Source organism: Artibeus jamaicensis, unplaced genomic scaffold (genome assembly GCF_021234435.1).
Source record: "Artibeus jamaicensis isolate MK-2021 breed Jamaican fruit bat unplaced genomic scaffold, CSHL_Jam_final contig_519, whole genome shotgun sequence".
Lineage (NCBI taxonomy): Eukaryota > Metazoa > Chordata > Mammalia > Chiroptera > Phyllostomidae > Artibeus > Artibeus jamaicensis.
The window spans coordinates 58,290,793-58,313,009 of record NW_026521871.1 but is presented as its reverse complement, the minus strand read 5'-3'; the positions used below and the strand labels follow the sequence as shown (position 1 = coordinate 58,313,009).

The following is a 22,217-nucleotide window of genomic DNA, read 5'->3' as shown; positions in this document are numbered from 1 at the left end:
AGCCGTAGCCAGAAGGGTGTCAGAACTGAACCACAGAGCTGGCGGAGGTGACCCGTCGTTTGAAAGGGAATTGGCAGGTCCAAGTTCACTCTGGGAAGCGTCCCCTCCCTTCAGACGTTTGCTGGGAGGCGAACCCCGGTCTGCAGGGGCTTCACGACTTCCAGCGACTCTCCCAGAGTGACCGGGGAGAGGCAATGACACCTTTTATTCTGATTATTTTAAGAACTTTCACAAAGACTTTTAATTCAAAATGACCAAAATGTGGAGTCTTCTGGATTGACCAGCAGAGTAACACCCAAAGGGGCGTCAGCTGCTCAGTTTCTGGGAGTGAGTCCTCTTTCGTCTTTTTCTTGCGGCATGAAAACCTAACCAGTGCCTCCTAAGTCCTTAAGTTTAGTTTTCTGAGTGGACAAGACCACCCGAACGTGTCTGCCGTGGGCGCGTGGCTCAGGCCCTGGCGGAGACCACGGCCAACCAATGCCTGCCTCCCCGGTGACTCCGAAGTCACACAGATCTCGTTCGGTGTTTTTATCAAGGGGGGACATTGATGTGTGTCACCTGCCCTGGGCAGTGTGACTGCTGCTGAAACACAAACATGAAATGAATGCTGGCATCTCCAAAGGTCCGTTTTGCACTGCCCGAGAGGCAAAGTGATGGACGTTGAGGAGGGGAGTTGGTTAGGGAAGTGGAGGGGAGGGGCTTCTCCACGCCCCGGTGGGCGGGTTTTTGCCTGTCTCTCTGCACAGACTGACTTGCAGGAGCTGATGTTAGTGCTGCGCTGTCCAGGGGTGTTTGTTCGGTGTGGAGAGGCCTCACGGCGTCCCCTCCCTTAGAAAGTGCCGTTTTCGTGGCCCCTGCGCTGGTGGTGGGGGGCGGCAAAGTGATCCGTGGATGTCTTTCCCGGGGCTGACTCTTCTCGAGTCTAGAGTGATCCTGTGGTCCCATTTCACAGGACGGCATTGTTGGGGACCCACTGCTGTAACCTCCTATGTTCTGCACGAGAGCCCACCAGCTGTGTCAGCAGTCGAAGGAGATTATTTGCGTGAGGCAGCGTTAAAGGCTCGCGCCAAACTCAGCAGCCGATGCCTTTGTTCCACCAGAAACCTGCTCCCTGGCGTAGCGCAGCGAGGTGCCATGAAAAGGCCAGGCGATCATGGCCCTACATCATTACCGTTGACGCCGAACTGCAAATGAATGTGCTTGTGGTTACGGCACCTTTAACCTTGGCGGCTTCGGGAAGAATGTGTTTCAGAGACGGGCATTGCTCAACCACACTTGGCACCCGCTTGGGCTGACCGGTCGCCCAGAGAGCGTGGACCTTCCTTCTGTCCCTAGTGCAGGGGTGGCACAGACGTGCTCCAGGAAGGCAGAGTGGGGACCCTGAGCGCCAGGCGGCGGCACACGCCCAGCTCTGAGGGGCCTGGTGGCTCTGCGTTAGGACCCGGGGCTGTCCTGGAACCTCAGACGCGCAGCTTGGCTGCTCCGCTCGGCGGGCGGAGGTGATGCCACCTTCTTCTCTTTGCTCCAGGAGGAGGGGGTTCGGTTTGTTTGGTGCTCTGCGGTGCGCTCGGCCCCTCCACGTGTCTGGCGTGGGAAGCACTCGGGGACCCTTTGGTGCTGGGTGAGGGAAGAGCTGTGGCGAGGAGGAGCCGCCCTCACGCTGCAAAGCCCCGAGAGCTGGCGCGCGGTCAGTCCTTTAGAAAACATGCAGTGAAACGGAAAGATGGCACCCGGTATACTCACTGAAGAGTTTGGGGGTAGGGTCTTACAGGAAATTCATTATAGCATCAGAACCCAATTTCCACTGTCCGTTGTTCATTAAACATGGACGGAGGGGCATCGCGTTCACCATCGTAGGTCCGGGGATTCAGAGGTGAACAGAAAGAGCCAAGAGTGAGGACCGTCCCTGCGCCTCCCTGCCCAGCCCAGGGCAGCTCCTGCGGGTCAGGGCCCCACAGCGGGGCGGGAAGCAGCCCGTCGGACACGGATGACGTCAGGGCACGTGGTGGTGAGGCCGTTAAGGTCATCATTCACCTTCATTTCTGCATCCGTCAGATTCTCCACGACTCAGGGGGCACTGAAGCATTTCCTTGGAGACGAGCGGTCGTTCAGACTCACCTGTTCGCCTCCCACATCTGCCTTGGAGAATTTCCCCGCTGGTGGTTCTGAGTTATGGGCACAATGGCAACGAGTCACGTCAGAGCCCCTGGCTGGCGACACACCTGGCCACACTGCCCACCACAGGTCCCGGCCTCTGATTCACCCCCAGCCGGGCATCAGGGAGGCCGAGGCAGTGCCCGGCTACCTGGAACGTCGACTCCCCACCCTCTCCCGTGTCCGGGCTGTCGTGGGGTAGAGGTGCCCCTGGTCCCCAGCACAGCCCTGGAGCCCTGCTGCTCTGCACCCGTGATTTGCTGGGGGCGCTGTGCGGACGGTTGTGAGGGGTTGCGGGCAGCAGGCACTTTTATGTCCGAGTCAGTTACAGTCTGGGGACATTCCAAAGCGCCTGGACTTTAAAGAGCAGTGTCCACAGCACCCGGTGGCGTAAGCCAAGCGCAGGCATGCACGGACTCACACGTGTGATCGTGTGTGCACGCACACACACGTACCCATGCACACACGTGTGCCTGCACACTGGTGTGTGCTTGTGCACATGTGCACAACGTAAAACAGGAGCAGACTCACAGATACAGAGGACAGACTGACAGCTGTCAGAGGGGAGGGGGCCGCTGAGTGAGGCAGGTGAAGGGATCAGGCAAAGCCAGCCTCGGGGACCCGGACGACCGTGGGGTGAGGCCCGGAGAGGAAGGGGCGGGGGCGGCGGAGGAGGGAAGACGGTGGTAAATGCCGATGGGAGGGGACTGCACTGGGGTGGTGAACACACAGTGCAGCGTTCGGACGATGCGTTACAGGGCTGCACGCCCCACACCTGTGTAATTGCATTACCAAGGTCACTCTGATAAACTCAATAAAAATTTTATCATAAAGCTAACTCATGGCCCCAAAGTGACCTCCCCGCTATTTTTGTGTTACCGCGTGTGCTGTGGTCAGCAAAAGCACTTGGCGCTTGAGAGTCACGGGCCCTCGTGAGAAGTTTACTAAGCAGTGCTGGTCCCTCACCCCGCCTCCCGGAGAAGCCGGTGGGGGATGCTGACTTGAGTGGCAGCCAGCCTGCTGCCGCCGCTGCGTTTGCCGAGCGTACGTGGGTGTCTGTGCCTGCCTTTGGAATCAGCATGGAAGATTCAGATGTGTCTACATTTTTGCAGCTCAAGATCTGAACAGCATTTGGGCCTCCCTTCTTTGTCTTCAAACAACAGCGGGCATTTAAAATCCGGCCCTCTGAGGGGCTGCATCCAGCCGGCAGTGAGTAAGCTCAGTCCCTTGGGTGTGTGACGCTGGCTGGCAGGCCACCTGTGACGCCCGGGGCAGTGGACACCTGCCTCTGAGCCCCGGCCCTGGCATCTCCCTCCTCCTCGCCCTTCCCTGTCTCCCTCCCTCACCCCGGCTCTCACCCCGGGGCCCCGGGCTCCCCAGGGAGACGATCCGGTCCCCTTCTCTGCCCCCGTGAGACACGGCAGGGTCTGCACGGTGCTCGGAGACTGGCGTGCACACTTCAGTGAGATGATGAACGTCCGTGGTACATGGAGCAGTTAGCAAACTGTCAACAACTTCCTCACCACTGTCTTTCAATCCGTAGCACGTGCTCTGAAAATTGTCCCCCTGACTTCACAACAGTCAATCGGATGAAAATTAACAGTATGTATCAGAAAAGCCCAAGCATTAGTTCTCTCGGGTTCTCCCACTCTATCTCTAGAGAACTGTGCTGAGGTCGTGATCGTACACATAGGAAAGCCATTAATATTACATTGTTTATAACAGGAAACTTAAATACAAGGAAAACATTTTCATTTGGCTATATTAGTCACATGACGAATTATGAAATTTTCAAGATGTATAGTTTTACTAAAAATAAAATTTAATAAGTGCCAGCCAATAAGTAGGGGGAATGTGTGTAATATTTGCAACTGAATAGCAGTAAAAATTAAAAATTAAAAGTAGATAAAATTTGGGAATTACAACCACCAATATCCTAATAGCAGTTATTGTGTGGAGACAGAATTGGGTATTTTTTCTCTTTATATTTCTGAGTCTGGCAAATATTCCATAATGAGCATCTACGGTTTTTATAGTGGTACAAAATAATCACCTTAAACTTTACTGGATATCGGTTGAGTGAAGAAAGCTTCTCTCTGAGTGTCCAGGACAACAGGGTGGGTCTCGGGCGGTCTGACTTCTCCCCCAGGGACGGACATGCAGGTGACAGGGACGGCGAGGACAGCGAGGGGGGAGGAGAAGGGAGAGAGCTGCTCCCTCACCATGTGAATGTCCCCAAAGTCCACGCAGCAGCGCCTCACGTGGCGGGGACGCTGCTTGTGTTCAAATCCCGAGTGAGAAAACCAGGAACCCAAACTCGGGACTGGCTGGAGCCCCCAGGAATAAATGGCAAACACCAGGGCGGCCCTCCCACCGGGAATCAGCCAGTTTCCCAGCTCCTATCAGGAAAAAAAATTGTTGTTGATTGTGTGTTGGAAAAAGTCGAACTCCTGTTGTGATCTCCGAGGGCTGCCTGGTCCTTTGACCTCTGTCTTGGGAGGCAGACAGCAGAGTGTGATGACCCAGGAACGCGACTTCCTTTCCGGGTGGCAGGTGTGCGTCCGGTCTGGTATGATTATGCCGTCGAAGACGTTTGGACGGGCGTGGTGGGGGAGAAGCAGAGAGGCCGGGAGCTTGCCCACTCCGGGGCCGTCTCCTGACCTGAGCCATCGTCGGGGCCAGGGCAGGGACACATGAGGGAGTCGACCCACCAAACATGGTCGTCCGTGAGAAACGTTCCCCGTGGAAAATATCCACCTGCTTCTAGGCGACTAGACCTTAGACCAGCGTGCGAAAAGAAGTAGTGAAATGTTTCCCATCAACAGACAGACAGACAGAGGCAAAACCAAAGGAAAGACACCCCTGCCCAGTCTCGGGGCAGGGAGAGGAGGGAGGAGTGGGGAGGGGAGGACGGGGCAGACCGACCCCGGGGGCAGCCGGGACCCGAGGTGGCAGGCGGGACCTGAGGCTACCACGCGTCCACACGGACGTGAGCCTGTAAAACTTAATCAGGCCATTTCCACAAAGGGTACATCTTTTCTGACGAATTTGGTGGCATTTTTGGTGGCACAGTGGGCAGGAGGGGCACATGACTGGGAGGAGAGAGGGACTTCAACCTGAGACGGCCTCCGTGGCAGAGAGGCACAGTGTCAGCCTCCCCAAGGAGGCCACTGGGCCACGTGTCACCCCAAACCCACTGAGGTCATCAAGATGCCCCTGCGGGCAATGAGCGTGAAGCAGGAGGGAAGGGTCTGCGTGCTTCCTCGTGATGCTGGGCCCAGGTTGCGCCTGCTCCCATCCAGGAACGGCCGTGTGGGGTCCGATCCGTGCTCCCTGTCACGGATTTCCGGAGGCCTCTCTGAGTTCCTGTCCCCAGACCCTCTCCGGGGCGTTTGTTGCTGGTGCATCCGTGGACTCAGTCAGTGCCTCTCACGCAGAGGTGGCCTGGCCGCAGGGGAAGACCACAGGCCACCGCCCCCTCGATGTTGACCACGGGTTTCGTGGGGTTTCCAACATCTTCGCTCAGGGACAGTCCAGCAGAGGGCTTTCAGGGGCTCGTGTGCTTGACGGCAGGCAGTTTCTCCTCAGAGGTCAATGTCGAGGTGCTCAGCACTGCGGAAGGCGTGGGACCAAGGACCCTGAACCTCCCGAGAGGGAATCTGGGTTGGCCTCCCACTTGGCCTTGACGTTCCAGCTGATTTGAACTCACACTGTTTTCAGCTTTATTGATGTGTAATTGACATAGAATGTCGGGTAAATTTCAGGTGTACATGGTGTTGATTTGACACATGTATGTGCTGCAAATTTCCACGTAAGGGCACTTAACACCCGCCTCACTCTGCATATGTGTCTTTATCCGACTTACCCCACTTAGCGTAACACCCGCAAGGTTCATCCACGTTGTGAAAATGGCAGTATTTCCTTCTTTCTAATGGCTGAAGGCTTAGTAATATTTATAGACAGGCAGACAGACAGGTAGATGACAGGTAGGTAGGTACGTAGGCAGGTGGGTAGATAGCAATGGGGTTTCCTTCATCCGCCCACCCACCGCCCAGGGACACTTGGGCGGCCTCACATCTTGGCCGTTGTGAACAATGCCGCAGGGGACATGGGAACCGACGCCTTTGAAATAATTCCGAACACATCTTCGTACGTGATCTTGGAACAATCACCAAAGTAGAATTCTCTTCCCATTAGAGTTGAGAGGCCAACGGTGCCAGACCCCGGTTTGGCCCCGCCCACCCGCCGAGCCTCGCACTGTGCCACCTCTTTTCGGGGAGCGAGGCCCGTGAGCTGGGGCGGGGGGGCGCACCGCAGCACCACTGGCAAACCCCCACAGACATATGATGCATGAGTTCTACCTACAGCTGCAGACGTACCTCTGCTCTGTCCTTCCGTTTGAAAAGCGACACAGCCCGAGGGACCCAAGCGCTCTCCTTCCCCTTCATCATCCTCCTCAGTTCAAAGGTGACTCAGCCGAGGAGTCACCTTTTCACTGCCCCCTGTCCTCACTGGGGCCGCCTTTGTGGAGGGCACAGCTGGCCAAGTGGACTGCTGCTCCGGTCCCATGCCTCTGGCTTCTAGAACTCTCTTTAAACTCCAGCTTCATCCTGCTTCCTCTCTAACAGAGATTACTGATTTTTCCCCTTAAAAAAAAAACAACGAAGCCTGGCTTGTCCCCCCGTGTGAGCCCGTCACAAGGGAGCACCGGCCAGCGCGGGGCTGCCACTCAGAGCCCCACAGTCAGAGGGGAGCCTCTAGTGACTCACAGCACCTCCCTGGGATTGCTTTTCCATCCCTGAGACGTTTTCCTTTTTAATTTTGTGACTTGCTTGGAGGGCAGAGGGAAATCAGAGAGAGAGAGAGAGAGATTGATTCTCCTCACAGAAGCTGAGCGGCAGGAGAGGGAGCACCGTGCGGAGTGGGCAGAGGCTGGGCCGGGCTGGGAGGTGCAGTGGGAACCGGGGCAGCGCCGGGCCCTGGGAGAGACTGGGGAGCCAGGGCTGCCCTGGCGGGAGGGTGGGGACCCAACCCGGGCGGCATTGGCTCCAAACGGCGCCCACAGCACAACCGTGAGCAAACGCGGATCAGGTCCCCGACCTTCCTCACATCCTGGCGCAGAAAACCAGGAATCTCAGTGCTTTCCTACACGGTGGGCAAAGCGATGAGACTCTGCTGTCGTTTAATAAATTCGGTACAGTATGAAAACAGTGAAGCACTCACCAACAGACACAGGGCAACTAATTGCCCAGCTAGACTTTTTGCTGTCATGAATCGAGCTTTAACGTTTTGGTAACAACAAATGTCTAGGAATAAATAAGATGCCAAAACCAAGCTATTGTGTCTTTCAAAGTGAAACAGTTTGTTAGTAAACGCCCAATTCTATTAGTCTTAAATTCATCAATTAAATGAGACTGGAAGTGTGTGTCTCACAAAGGGTATCACGGGGATTGAATCTCTTAATTGGTGCTTGTAAAGTCCTGTAAAAAGCACAAATGGCCTGGCTGGTGTGGCTCAGTGGATTGAGCACAGGCCTGTGAAGCAAAGGGTCGCTGGTTCCAGTCCCAGTCAGGGCACATGCCTGGGTTGCAGGCCAGGTCCTCAGTAGGGAGCACATAAGAGGCAACCATACATTGATGTTTCTCTCCCTCTCTTTCTCCCTCCCATCTCTCTAAAAATAAATAAAATATTTCTGAAAAAAATCACAAACGGCACAAGATATCCTTAAGTCTCGCTATGCCCCAGGTGTGGAGAGCACGCGGTGGGAACATCCCTTCCCTGCGTGAGGGGGCAGAGGAGAGTGATAAATCAGCGTCGGCCACCTGCCGTTCGGCGCCCCGCGCCAGGCCGGGTGCTGACCCTGCTCCCGGTCTTCTCTTCGGGGGGAGCAGCCGAGCCACCCACGCGGTCAGAGACCAGACGACCACCTCCACACATGTGCTCCAGTCTCTTCCTGAATCGAAACGTGCCTGCTTTTCTCTAACAGATGCGCGTTCCTTTCAGACACTCAAACTATGAAAAGCTATGCAAAGAAAATTTAAAAAATCTTACTCAAATGTAATGACTTTAGTAGTCAAACTTGTTAAAATTTGGTAACATGGCAGCCCTCTTTCTCTGTCTGTAAACACGGAAGGTAGACAATGTGGAGATACGTAAATGCCTGGAAAGAGAAAAACACTTTCATAAACATGGGTCACGCCATAGGTCCTACTTTTAACGTCGCGACTAAACTGTGTTTTAGTTTAAAACAAGTAAACAAGTAAACAAGTAAACAAGTTTAATCAAGAGATTTGGGACTTCTAATAAATGATTTGAGACAAAACGTAATTTTTAAAGATTTCCCTGAGGGTAAAGGACACACTGACTCACACTAAGAAGTCAGAATGCTTTAAAAGTGACTTGTATATGCCCTGGCTGCTGTGGCGCAGTGGGTTGAGCACCGGCCTGGGAACCAAAGGGTCACTGGTTTGATTCCCGGTCAGGGTGCATGCCTGGGGTGTGGGCCAGGTCCCCAGTAGGGGGCGTGTGAGAGGCAACCACACGTGGATGTTTCTCTCCCTCTCTTTCTCCCTTCCTTCCCCTCTCTAAAAATAAATAAATGAAATCTTTAAGAAAATGATATATATATAATAATACACACACACATAAACGCATACACACATGTACGTATATGGTTTCTGCTTTTGACTTTTCTCGGCGCAGGAAGAGAGCGTGAGCACTCCCACTGCCCTCCCCCAGGCCTAGCTTCTTCGTTTGCCTGGGTGTCTTCTCATCAGCCCGTTACTGCGGTTCCGTCTGCCTCACCCCTGGCCCCAGCGTGGTGCGGGCTGCGTGTGTCAATGACGCTGTCTCGGGGCATCCTCAGGACCCTGTGCCCCTCAGGGGGGGCTTCCCCGGGATGAGCCCTCCACGTTCCCTCCTGTGAGAGGTTTTCTCTCCTTCACCCCACGGGGCAGGGCTCTGCATGCTATTACAGTTAGAAGATTCCACGGGGGGGGGTAACAGTCTTGTCCCCTGTTACTCAGAACAGCGGGACTGTGCCTTGCTGTCTTCTGGGACAGGGGCTGCTGCTATTTCACCAGAGATGAGCCTGCTGATTTTCGGTCTTTTAGGACGATTTGCTGGTTCAGGTTGGCCTTCTGGCAGGGTCTTCAGCTTCGAGGGCCAGCCAGTCGGCCGGTGGGGCCCTGGCACTGGGTGTCCCATCCGTTTACAGGGGACATTCCCGATGGCACCCTCCAAGGAGGTGTGATTCTCCGCGTCTGCCATGCCAAGGACGTGGTTCAGTGGGCCATTCTACCCGTCTGTCTTTTTTATTCATTGCTTTTCTTCGATCGCTTAATTGTCTGTGTTCTCGACTGCATTCATTACAATCACCTCAAATTATCCTTTTATGTCAGTAATTGAATTTTCAGTACTTGTCTGTTTTGTTTCTTGCCCATTTTAATTGACTTATTAGTTTTTTAAAGCTGCCGTTTTGGTTGCAATCTATCCTGAAGTTTGCAGCCCCCTAATGTACCTGATTCTATTGGATTTCTCTTCATCTTCATACTGTTCTTATTTTTTCCTTCTTTGTCCCACTTTTTCATTTTATTTTTTGTTACATTATTTTTAAAATTCGTGTTCTTATTCTACAGCATGAAACAGCTTAGAGAGGGGTTCCTTGAGTTGCTCTCTCCTGGAGCGGGTATCTGCCCACCGCCAGCGCGGCCGGTCTCTCGGGCCCTTCGCTGCCCGTCTGTGGGGTCTGTCGCTGCGCGATGGCTGTACAGGTCCCTTCCGATGTCTCCCCTCCTGCTCGTGCTGCAGTGACCGCTGCCCCCTGCAGGGCAAGGGGAGGCTTTTCCGTGTGGTAATTTAAAAAGAAGCCTCGCTGGGTCACTAGAGTTTTCATAAGTCTTTGTAGACCCCGTAACTGCACCCTTGGCCCCCAGCCCGGCCAAGGCTCCCGGCCCCACTGCCCTCGGTGAGATGAAACTTCCCGGAATCGCTGCCTCGTGACCTGAGTGATCTTCTCAGGGGTCACAGCCAGGGGGGCAATTCCACGTTGAGGGAGATCAAACAGACAGACCCTTCAATGGAATCTGTGGTTCTCACGTGGCTCCTCTGGCCCTGAAGGTTTTATTAGGAAAAGGGTGAACTGGCACTTGAAGAGAGGCCGGTCTTGAATGGGTGTTCATTTCTGGGCGTTGGAGGTTTTACTGTGGTTACGCACACGAATCCCCTCGTAGGAGATGCAAGCTCATTTATTTCAGATCACGGGTGTTCTCTTGCAAAAATTGTCTTTGTGCCGTTCTTGCAGGATTTTCTGTATGTGTGAGATTGTTTCAAAGTCCAAGCGTTAATTAAACGTGTTGGCAGGTGACGCAGCCTCGGGCTGAGCTGCAGGTTCTCACCTGGGACTCTCCGTCTCTCCCCAGGTGGCGGTCCTTTCAGCTGCCCCTCCTTCACCCAGGAGCCACAGGATGTCACCTTCCCCTTGGATCTGTCACAGTCTGAAATCACCCTGAGCTGTGCCGCGAGTGGCCACCCCCGTCCGCATTACAGGTGAGGGCTCGCCCCTGGGCGCCACCCCGGTCGGTTTACTCTTTGTCTTCCAGGGAAACCACACCCCCAAAACTGCTCCAGGGACCCGAATTCGCAGGGTGCAGCTCAGTGGATTTTGACTGAGGTGTATTGCTCTGTGCCCACCTGCCCAATGGTGCTGCAGACATTTGTTCCCAAAGCCCCCCATGCTTCCGGCAGCGGCCACCCACCCCTCCCCAGGCGGCCACAACCAGGGCTCCGTCTGTTGGTGAGACTTTCTTGGAAGAGTTATTCGTGACATTGGTGCCAGGCAGTGCCGTGGCGAGGTTGGAACAGAAAGGGAAAGAAGAGGGGAATAAAGAAAGGAGGGGAAGGGAGGGAGGAAGGAAGGAGAGAGGGAGGGAGAGGGTAGAGGAGGTAGAAAATAGTAGAGAGGTTAAGGGAAGAGCAGGAAGGAAAGGAAGAAGATCTGCTTCCCGAATTTGAAAGACTGAAGCTCCACTTTGTTCTGTACTCCCCCCACCCCGCAAAGGGGGGGGGGGCTGCTGCCTCTGCTGCCGCCCCCACACACGGTGAGAACGAAAGTGTGGAAATGTCCCCTAAACGCAGTGAGTCGGAAGGGACCCTTAATTGTATCTGACAAATTTCTGTGACTCCGCTGAGAGGTCCCATCACCCCAAAAACACAGACTTTAGAAAAAAGGATCGAAAACAGCTATGGACCCTCAAGGCAGAGCAATAATTTTGTTCTGGGCAAGACAAAAAAATAGTTGCATTTGTTTCTCTCACACAACCTGTGGAATAATAGGGAGGAAGGTTGCAGGAAAGGTGGAATTTGATCCACGGGTGGATGGAATTCACAGTTTCAAAAATATATGCGTGTATATTCATGCTTGTGTAAATAATAATGAGATTTCGTTGGCAAGACTTGCATTGCAAAGTGAGTATAGGAAAAGACCGAATAAATATGAATATGATTATTGTAACCGGGCTTTAAAAGCGCTTTTAAAAAATCTTCATTTTTAGCAGGGAAGTTGAGTCAACACACAGGAAAAGTAACAATTTCAGCCCACTGTGGCACCACGAGCTGTTTTTGTCTACTTTTTATGTTGCATTAAAATACCTGAGTTTTATTTATAACTGCTTTGATCTTGAAATTCTCTGGATTAATTGGCCAAGTTACTTACTGCACAAAATAAAGATGAATTCTTCCTTGCATTTTGTCGGGCTAACTTCAGTGGCATTTTTTTTTAACCACAGAATCATTGAAAGGCTGTGTCCCCTCATGTCCTCCCCGCACTCCTGCTGAGGCCCCGGGGAAGGGGAGTGGCTGTGGGGGCGGGGAACCGCTCACTTTACAGATGGCTTGTTTGTTTTTTCTAAATAATGAGCTGTCTTAGTTCATTTAACATGTGGCTAAATACGTAAAAATCTGACGAACGCATTTGTCACATCCCCTAATACTTAATGTCGTAGTTTTATTTTTGACAGCTAATGGGATTGCTCACCAGGGGTGGTGGAGTTGGTGAAAGAAGGAAAAGCATATACGAATCCCTGTAAGATGAGGGGCATTTGCTAGGTGTAAGAGCAATGAGTCCATCTATCAATTAGGTACTTATAGGAAAATATCTATGGGTTTATAACAGGCAGAAAAAATGTAAAACAGCGGTTCTCTGGCTAATTCACTGATTAGCTTTATTTATGAAGAGACCACCAATCCCCGTGTTGTTCAAATGACTTTTGTTTCTAAGATGTTTGTAAATTAGGAGGCTGAAGACAGACAGTTTCACTCCACTCCCGTAATCCGGGTTAGCCCGCCTCTAACGCCACAGCATCAAACACCCTCAGGCCAGAGACTTTGGAAAAAGCGAGGAAAGAACTGAGTTTTTGCTGCTGACACATCCGGCTCAGAGCCTGCTTCCTTGATAATAAAGCCAAAGGCGGCAGTATCTTGGATGATGCGCATTAGCAACAAAGTGTGAAATTTGGTTTTAACGTGACCCTGTCCGACTCAGATTTCGTAACAGAATCTCGCTCCTGACCACATTCACCTTGGATTGTGTGTGCGTGAGTGTGCGTGTGTGTGCGATACAGGGAAGTCTCCGTGACTCGGAGGCCATCGCGACTCGAGGTGATGCGGGTGTGGTGTGAAGAGGTCATGCCACGCAAGGAAGAGCTGGGGCTCTCGGCCGGCAGGGCCGTCCCGGGTGTGACCTTGGGGTGATCATTCCTGGCTCCCCCACCAGCCTCCCGGTCCCTAAAGGGAGGAGGTGCATCTGGTTTTCAGATGTGTTTTCTTTTTTAATCAAGGGCCTTTAGCAAGTGAAGCCTCATGGGAGAAAACGAGTGAAGTTTAGAGCAGAACTTGGGAAACAGGTTCAAAGCAGCTCGTTTCTAAAGCCGCTTCCAGGGGAACAAAACCACCTTCACCAACAGGACTCCGTGCAGGGAGACAGGAAGACAAGTCTGGACAAAAGCTTCCCCACGGGAAAGACCGCTCTGTGTTTTCAGAAACATGAGCATTAAAGTCCGGCCAGGAGGCTCTGCAAAGGGAAGGGGGGCAGCCGCGCCAAGGTGGGGCGTGGGCAGGCGGCTCCTGCCTGCACAGTCCTCGGTCATCAGGTTGCAGTGAGCGGAGTTTCAGCTCAGAGCACGTATGTTGTTTGGAAAAATCAAGCATCCTAACAGTGATTTCTACGAAGGCTGTGTTCCCTATCAGAACGAAAGGTCTTGGACTGTCCCAGAGGCTGTGTGCCAGATCTGACCTTGACCCGGCCACCACATGAGGGTCCTCTCTCCAGTTCATTCAGCCAGCCACTCACTGTCGCTCTGGATCTTAAAGCCCCAGGAGCTTAAAACAGGGGGTGCGAGACTGAGCTCATTTTAGGACTGACGGGTGTGATGTCTGCGGAAACTAGAGGACTCCTGCAAGGATACCCAGACCCGAGACCCTGCCACAGGGCAGGGGTACCACACGCAGGGCCCGCTGCCACCCCCAGCGAGATTATCAAAACTCTAGCTCCTGGTGTTCTCTCAGAGGGGTAGGGATGGGCCCAGAAATGGACACTTGGCGCAAGCGCTCCATGTAGTTCGAAAGCAAGGCCCAGCTTTCACACACACACACACACACACAATGCACAGACTTGCCTTTTCCAGGGACCCCAGTTGGACTTGGCCCCCCCCAAGACACCCTATTCTTGACTGAGGGCTTGACTTCTCCGCAGCGAAGGGTGTTCCCAGCAAAAGGTCACAGTTTTAATTAAAACCCATTATGTTTCCTAGAATCAGTATGATATTAATTAAATGCTTAGAATAATCATTTAAAGCGTATTTCCTTGTTGGCATCCCAGGAAAATTCTCAGTGTTCGATCCGACCAGTGACGTGTGCCCGACGCCCACTCGACCTCGTGGCCGCGACTTCCCCATCGACTGGACCACGCTGGTTTGCACCGAGCCCACCCGGGCGCCGAGCCCCTGCTCTGTGTGTGCAGTCTAATGATCTCGGCGCTGCAGTGATTAGGGGGATTAGGGGAGGCTGCGGGGAAATTCGTTTGCTGCCGCCAAGCCAGGCACTTGGAGTCTGTGTTGAAAAACAATTACTGAGCTTAATTAGGAGCGTGTAATGATGACAGCAGTTATTCCAGTGATTGATTTCAAAATTAAAGGGACTTGGCGAAGTGAGCGTTGCGTCTCTTTGCTTTGAAATGAAAGGAGACGTGAGGTCCAGAGACTGTGCCCCCAGACGGCAGTGCGACCGCCTTGACAGGGAGAACGGGGGGCGGGGGTGAGACCGCCCTGGAGACAGAACGCTTCTCCACGGGCTTCTGCCAGCACCAGGAACGAGAAACGGTGCACACTTCTCCAGGGAAAGAAGACAGTAACAGAAAGTCCAGGAAAGGGAAGCGTGATATTGTTGATCATTGTCCTCAAACTTCCTAGAAGTTGACATGTACAAGAATTGGGTAAATAATTGAAACGTGACGAGTTGGTCCAAACCCTCTCATGGATCGGTTATTTGGCCAATCACTTCCGATCTTTTTAGGGTCTACCCAGGAAAGATCCCCAAGAGGTTGTTAGCTACCCAAGTCCATCTTTCTTTTGGGGTAGACATTCGCCAGAACTTTTCCCTGGTGGGGGGTTCAAGATGCTCCTGGAAAAGTCCGTGACTTTTGGAAGGATTCAGTAAAATGTCATTGCTTTCTAACAATTTGCCACCAACCACCAAAACATCCTTAATCCGATCTTAGTGTGACCGGGAGCACCCGGCAAAGTGGGGGAGGCTCTGCGGACTCACCGTGTGGAAATGGGTTCTAGTCCACGGGAACAGGCCATCGCTTGTTTGTCCGAATGACCGATCTTCTTCGTTCAGTATTTTTAAGTGTCTAATTCTCCAACGGTTTATATGAACATACTAGGAAGGCATCTCTTTAATATGCAATATCCATACTTCAGAAAGTCTGAATATCTTGATGAACGTTGGGAGGGGCAAGGTGGGGAAATTTAGAGATAGTTAGTGGATATCCACTTTTCTTCAAACGACCAAGTGGAATTTCTAAAGCCTCTCGTGGTTCTTTCAGATAAATAAATAACTGGGAAGCCTTCCTCCCGCCAAATTCATGGGCCAGAGGGTTGTTCACTGATAATTAAGCCAAGAGACCGGGCTGGCTAAATAGCAATCTCTCCAGTTGCGCGTCAGCTTGGTTAAAGTATCCTGTTAGTCTGGCCCTTGTAAGCCCCGTGGAAATGTTTTCTGCGAGATTAGTCCCTCAGGGGAGACATTGGAGGAGATTGCTGTGTCCCTCGGATGGCTGGCTGTCATCGGCTGCACGCCGGCCCCGGGGGAGCCCCAGCGCCTTCTCCTGCGCCATTTGTAACACGCTCGCCCCGATTTCTGTCCCTGAATCACCTCGACATTCCATTTTGCAGTGTCAGCCGTGGGGATTTAAAAAGATGCTTGAGAACCAGGAAGGCGGGTGCTGTTGGCAGAATGTCTGGGTTTCATTTCTCCTGTCAAGGGCTCTGTGGTCTTTTTGGACACTTTCGGGGGGGTGTTTGTCGTTCCTGAAGAGTACACCTTTCACACCCCCTAGTTGTTGATCCTGCTGAGTCGTGAAGCCAGCTTCCTCTGGCGGACCTGGCAGGACTGTCTCCACATGCAACCACGCTGGGTTTTTATCAGTCCCTGGAATCACTAGTGCGCGTTGTGTGTGACTAACAGTGGCCAATTCTTTATCCTAGAAGCATAATTCGCTTTTCTTCTCTTGAAGGTGGAGGCACAATGGCACAGACCTGGACTTTTCCACGAGTTCTCACTACAGGCTGGAGGGAGGCAGCTTGGTGATCGGCGGCCCGCACCCAGACCGAGACGTCGGCACGTACCAGTGCCTGGCCACCAACCCGCTGGGCACGGTTCTGAGTCGGCAGGCGGCGCTCCGATTTGCCTGTGAGTTTGTGGGAAAAGCCTGCGATGCCTGTGGTTCTGAAAAGATAGTGTTTTTATTAGATTCGTTTTGGGCGCAGACCCAGCTCTGCCGCTCTCCTGTTCTTCGACAGCGATAGGAGTTTGCGGAGGCAAATGTTTTCACAGCGTGAGCTCTGGGAATGCAGACTCCAGGGTTAAACGCAATCTGTTTCAACAAAAGAGGACAATAGCGGTGTTGTTCTGTCTGGTGAATTGTATTTAGAAACACCTGTAAAAATCCCGTGTGGAAATACTGAGAAAGAGACACTGGCTCTGCAGCCGTCCTCCCTTCCCCTTCTCGCCGGCTGCCGGCGGGGGCGGAGGTGCCTTCCCGGGACACGTCCGTCCCCCGGGGGCCGTGACTGTGGGCACACAGTGCAGCGCAGTGTCTGCCAAAGGCAGACTGTATATTAACCGAACAGCGTCCAGCTGCGCCCCATAAATGTCAGCCCAGTAATTACCTTGGTGACATTTGGGGACATTAGCGGATGAACAGTAGACATAGTGTCTCTTACATCCTTCACACGCGGAGCGGCCGGGCACTGAGATGTTCTTTGTGGAGCCCAGGGAACGCTGTGTCGGGAAGTAGTTCTCTCCGCCGCCGCGGTGAAGGGGGGCGGCCGCCGGGCCCTCTGCGCCTTTGCCTCCGGCCGCCCCCGGGAGGACTCACAGGGCCCAGGGTGAGCACCCAGGGAAAGGGCCGTGATCTGTTCCTTCGAAGAGGAATCGCTTTGAAACCTTATTGATGAAACGTGTGTCCAGAGTCCCCCCTGTGGAACTACTGTGGCTATCAGAGATGGACACCTGAATAGCTGGGTGTGTTGCCCATCGAGGCCTCAGGTTCCAGAGACCCCTTGTCCACACACGGCTCCCTGCCTGCTGACCATGCGGGGGCTGGCCTGGTCTTGGAATACACACACGTATGTGTGTGTGCATCTGGTCATGCACACGTACTATATGTTGTATGTATGTGCATGTGTGTGGCCATGCACGCACACTACACGCTGTGTGTGCACATGCCTATGCACGTGGTCACACACACGCGCACACATGTGTGGCACAGTGTATCTGACCAGGTCTGCACTGTCCACACCTGCAGAACAGAGGAAGACAGAGAAGCGTGTGGAGCTCGGCGCTCCCCGGGCAGAGGCGGGCAGTGCGGCTCAGACTCAGGGACAGGCAGTGACAATGCCCCCCTCCAGCCGAGACCACCACTGGGAACAATGATGGGGAGCGATGTGCTGATGGGAAACGCGTTTCACAGACACGAGCAACTGCTGTCCAGGCTTTGGTTCGCCCACAATGTTCATTCCTCCCGCGGGGACAGGAAATGACCTTGAAGGCGCCCACGCCCGGGGTTAGAGTCCCCAGGGAGGAGCCTGCCTTTCTGGCCCAGGGGACCCTGTGCCAGCCCGTCCCTCGTGGGCAGGGCGTCCGTCCCTTGCAGAAAACGGCTGTGTTCTCCCGCCTCAAGCCCAGGCACCGCGTCCCACGGCGCCGTTTACTTCCTGCTTCCCTCTGTCCCCATCTTTAACAAAGTGTAACTTCACATTGACTGCGTTATTATTTCTTAACTTTTTTTCTGCTTTAAAAATACACGTGACTAGAAGTTCTCCCAAGTTAAAATATATGTTGCTTTTCTATGAAAGGGGAAAAGGTTGAATTCAGGAAGAAAGTGTTCGCTTTCATTTGCGTGACGGGAGAAGCCGGTTCTGTCTTCGCTCACTTTCCGGGCTCTTCATAAAATTCTCCTCATTCGGGGGAAAGTATGACTGTTGATCCCTGAAAGCATTTCTACTGCTATTCATGCAGAGAGCAGCTTACATCCGATAACTAGTCTTCCTTCTGCAAACTTGAAGGCTTTTGAAACTTCAAAAGCCAGAAACCAGGCCCACCGGGTCCTGCCCGGTCTGGGCAGCAGCCGCAGCTGGTCAGGCCCGAGTGTGTCCTGCTGGGGCCGCGGAGAGCCTGGCCCGGACGCCATGGCCCCTGTCGACGTGAGTCCACCTTAGACACAGCCCACACTGTCTGATCGCGTATAAACCGTCTCTCTTCCTTTCCTGCATCTCGTAAGTGCCTTGGTCTCTCCACTCAAGTGGGTCGTTCATCCCGAGTCAGGGGCCTGCTTTCATGGAGGGGCGCGGTGGGAGGGGCGCAGCGGGCAGCTGTGCCACCCAAGGAGCTGAAGGCAGGTCGCACGCCGGTGTGCGCACGCCCACGTCCATGGTGGCGTCGTTGCCGAGAGCTGCGCAGTGGAAGTAACTCCAGTGCCCACCAGCAGATGAACGGCGACCAGACGTGGTCTCTGCCGGCAGCAGAATGGAGTGTAACTTCAAACAGGAATGACAGTGTGGCACCTGCTGCGGCATGGGCGGGACTTGAACACATCCTGCTAAGAAGAGGGAAGGACAAACACGGCGTGATTCACGGACCTGAGGGACCCGGGAAGGGCACACTCATAGGGACGGGACGGGACGGTGGCCGCCAGGGGCTGGGCCTGGGGAGTGGGGGTCCGTGTTAGACGGGGACCGAGTTTGAGTTTGGGAGGATGAGACTCTCCTGGAGATGACGGTGGTGGCCACTCAACAGTGCGAACGCGCTCAATACCACCGCACTGTGTACGAGAAAGGGTTTGAATGGTAACTTCCGTGTGTGTTCACCCAGTTTTTAAAAGAAGTAGCGTGATGGACCTCTATAGACTAAAAATGATCCTTACAGTGAGATTTTTTCCCTCCGTCTTAATTCTTAAAACAGAAGAGTGAGTTTTCCTCATCAGGCGCTGCTCTGGCTCTTTGCTGGCGGGGGGGGGGGGGGGAAGGGCCCAAACGTGTGTGTCACCAGACAGAGACCTCCTAACACTGTGGCTTGTGCCTTGCCCTTCTGCGCATCGCCCGCTGCCACCGCTGTAAGTTCCCAACCGTGTCTGTCCCCGTAGGAAAGGCTTTTGGTGGGGGCATGTCGGCAGTAAGGCGCTCAGGTTTTTGACCAGACAGACCTGAGTTCAGGTGCGAGCTCAGTCACACCGGAGTGTGAAGGTCGGCCCCTCCTGACAGCAAGCCTCTGTCTTGAAATCTGAGCATGGTGGCAGCACCCGCAGGACGATGGCGTGGGTCACCTGAGGTCACGGGTCACCTGAGGTCCTGGGTGAAGCCCCGGGTGATCGCAGGCACTCGGGAGGTGAGAGTCTAGTTTGGCCAGACAGCCGCACACTTGAAACCATTCCAGTTTTCTCACAGAGGCACCTTCCACTTTACACTCTACGGCCTTCTCCCCACTGGTTCTCGGTTCCTTGTTGTAATGACTTTTCGGTCCTCTGACAGGTGACCTTTCTTGACCTGGGCAACAACCACTGGGACAGAGGCTCCTGTTCCCATTTCACAGACCAGGGGCCCGCGGGCCCCTGGGGCCGGCTCTTCTGTGCAGGACACTGGCAGAGGACCAGCCGCAACCCGAGTGCGAAGGTCAGACACGAAGGCTCTCGGGCCGCAGTGCCCAGTCCTTTCGGACACGGCCCGCACTCGGCCTTGGGCCCTCCTTCTGTATTTAACTGGGTCTCGGTGCAGTGCTGTTGGAGCAATAAGCCAGACAGTCAGGACAGCCAGCCTCGCAAAGAGCTGGAGGGCGGGAGCTGGTCGTGCCCTGTCTGCACCCCTTTAAACGGGGAGCGTGCCTGCCCCCCCTGCCAGCCCCCCGGAAGCCCTCTCCCTGACCCCCCATCTTCTCCCTGTGTCCCACACGCCCTGCCAGATGGAAAACTGGGGTCTGGAAGCCCCCCCTCCCGTGCATTTCCACAGACCAGAGCAAAGCTACGTGTCAATGAAGCAGTAGCCACACTCTGCGCCCCCCGGTTGGCAGTCAACTGAGCAGGGTCCTTTTGCCCTTGGGAGCAAATGACCGAACGGCCCTTTGGAGCCTCGCCGCCTGTCCAGGGAGAGGCTCTACTGGTCTCGGCTCCAGGCAGTTGGTGGCTTTCGTCTGCTACATGTATCCTGAAGTCAGGCTGCTCCGACACAGCCCTAGCTGAGTTTCCCACCCAGCCTGTAATGCCGTCTGCTCCCCAGAAGCCCCCACCACGGGCCCCTGAGACCAGACCTTTGGGTCAACCAGCACCTGTCACGGGATCCGCTGCTACAGCACCTGCCTCAGCCACCAGGCCCGCACCATCCCTTCCCCTGTGGGCTCAGCACCGTTCGGTTCCGAAGGATCCGAACACGGCAGTCCCTTCCCGCTCTGCCCGGGCGGCCGGCCCTCCAAACCCGTGGCTGTCAGTGTGAATCCCCCTCCTTGGCCCAGGGGGCCGCAGTCCAAAGGCAGCCTCAGCTCGTCTCCGCCACCCAGAGCTCCTTGCAGCGCCCAAGAAGGTGCTGGGCGAAGGATGGAGGGGGGTGGTCTCAGCGAATGCCCGGCCCTGTGCCAGGGGACACCATGCCTGTCCCTGCTGGTCAAATGCCATCCTTGAGAAGAAAAGAGATGGGTGACTTGAAAGAAACCTGGCTTTCACTGAGCTGTATTTTGAGGCTCTTTTTTTTGAGGTTCTTGTAACGTAGAACTCTAGCAACCAACAGGTAAACATTTGAGATAAAAGTTGCTTGTGGATAGGACTTCTGGGCCCTGCGCTTTTCCTTACTTAACCACAGACACCCACGCGTGTTCTGGTTCTGCGGGGGGGGGGAAGGCAGTGGGTCGGGAGCCTCCCAAGGGTCCGTTCGTCCGCTCGCCCGCCATTGGACCAGAGGGCGCCCTGCGTGAGCACCGAGCCCTTCAGTGGAAACGTCAGCACGGTGTCAGGGATTGCGAACTGTTGACAAGCTGTGGCTGGACAATGCCACCTCCTCTCCCTTGGACGCATCTGTCCGCGGTATTAACGGCATCGCTAATACTGTCACGCCGCACTGCCCCCACTTGGGAGAGCTGGTGGGAGGGTTCTCGCCCCGCATCACAAGGCTGGATTCAGATGGCGCGAGATTACAACGTCGTAATGGCTCACTTTACAGAGCTCTACCCATGTGGGCACTCACAGTCGTCACAATTTTTTTTTTGCCAGAGGAATGCACAGGGTGCACACCCACGGTGGTTTCCAACCTTGCTCTGTGTTTGAAAGCTGCTTAGCAACCGTGTGCTGCAGACAGAGAAGTTCAAGGCCGAAGTCGCCTACCCTACGACTGACACAGAATTTAAATCATAAACATGTTGAATTGTTGATGGAGGAAGTGAACCAGAATCCACGGGAATCAAAACCACAGTCCCGGACCAACCAAAAGTCTTCCAGATAAAAGTTGTAACCCAGGGTCTCGGGCACATCAGACAGGATTTCTGACCTGTTTGCATGCTTGGAGGAGATGGGTGCTTTTGTTTCAGTGCCTTGCTCAGGTCTTCCCTGGAAGAAAAGAAAAGGAAAGGAAAGGAAAGGAAAGGAAAGGAAAGGAAAGAAAAGGAAAGGAAAGGAAAGAAAAGGAAAGAAAAGAAAAGGAAAGGAAAGGAAAGAAAAGAAAAGGAAAGGAAAGGAAAAATCCTCATATTTAAAAATAAATTTTAAAGGCCCTGTGGGCTCTGATCGCTTCAGAATGTCTTAACGTTTTTTCAATATATAAGAAATGCACAAAGAGTTAAATATGATTCTGATGATATGGTGACAAAGTGAATTTTTATCTGAAAAAGAAATGAAGACCCAGGAGAAGAAGTTTAGAAATAACACTTAATGATGCGTTGGGAACATGGCGCGTCTCCGATAATCGTGCGGGGTGTGTGAAGTGAGCCATGTGCACCGAACTATAAATGAAAATGCTTGATGGCTTTTAACCTTTTTTTTTTTGGCACATCAGAAAAACAAGTTAAAGTAGGCAAAGGAGTATATTTTCTTAAATTCCTTCAGTAAAAGAAAGTTGAAAATTAGTATCAGGTTTTTCATTCTCATTTCGGAAATAGCTCTCAATAATGTTGCAATGAACTTAATATTTGAATTCGTCCTAATGTAGTAATAATGTAACCACCAACTGGTATCACACCGAGGAGGAAGCTTTGTCTTTGCTCTTAAAACTAATTCACGTCTCAAACAAATGGACTCGGAGCCGTCATGC

General features: G+C 53.5%; 1 protein-coding gene across 1 annotated transcript in view; it reads left to right on the top strand.

Annotated features, from left to right (window-relative positions):
• LOC119036656 (contactin-6) overlaps positions 1-22,217 on the top strand; it is a 120,169-nt gene that overhangs the window by 3,582 nt on the left and 94,370 nt on the right. Inside the window, exons 4-7 of the mRNA XM_053669291.1 lie at positions 2,245-2,352; positions 10,089-10,120; positions 10,575-10,701; positions 15,947-16,122. Of these exons, the coding sequence (XP_053525266.1) occupies positions 2,245-2,352; positions 10,089-10,120; positions 10,575-10,701; positions 15,947-16,122 (443 nt within the window). The remainder of the gene's footprint in view (positions 1-2,244; positions 2,353-10,088; positions 10,121-10,574; positions 10,702-15,946; positions 16,123-22,217) is intronic.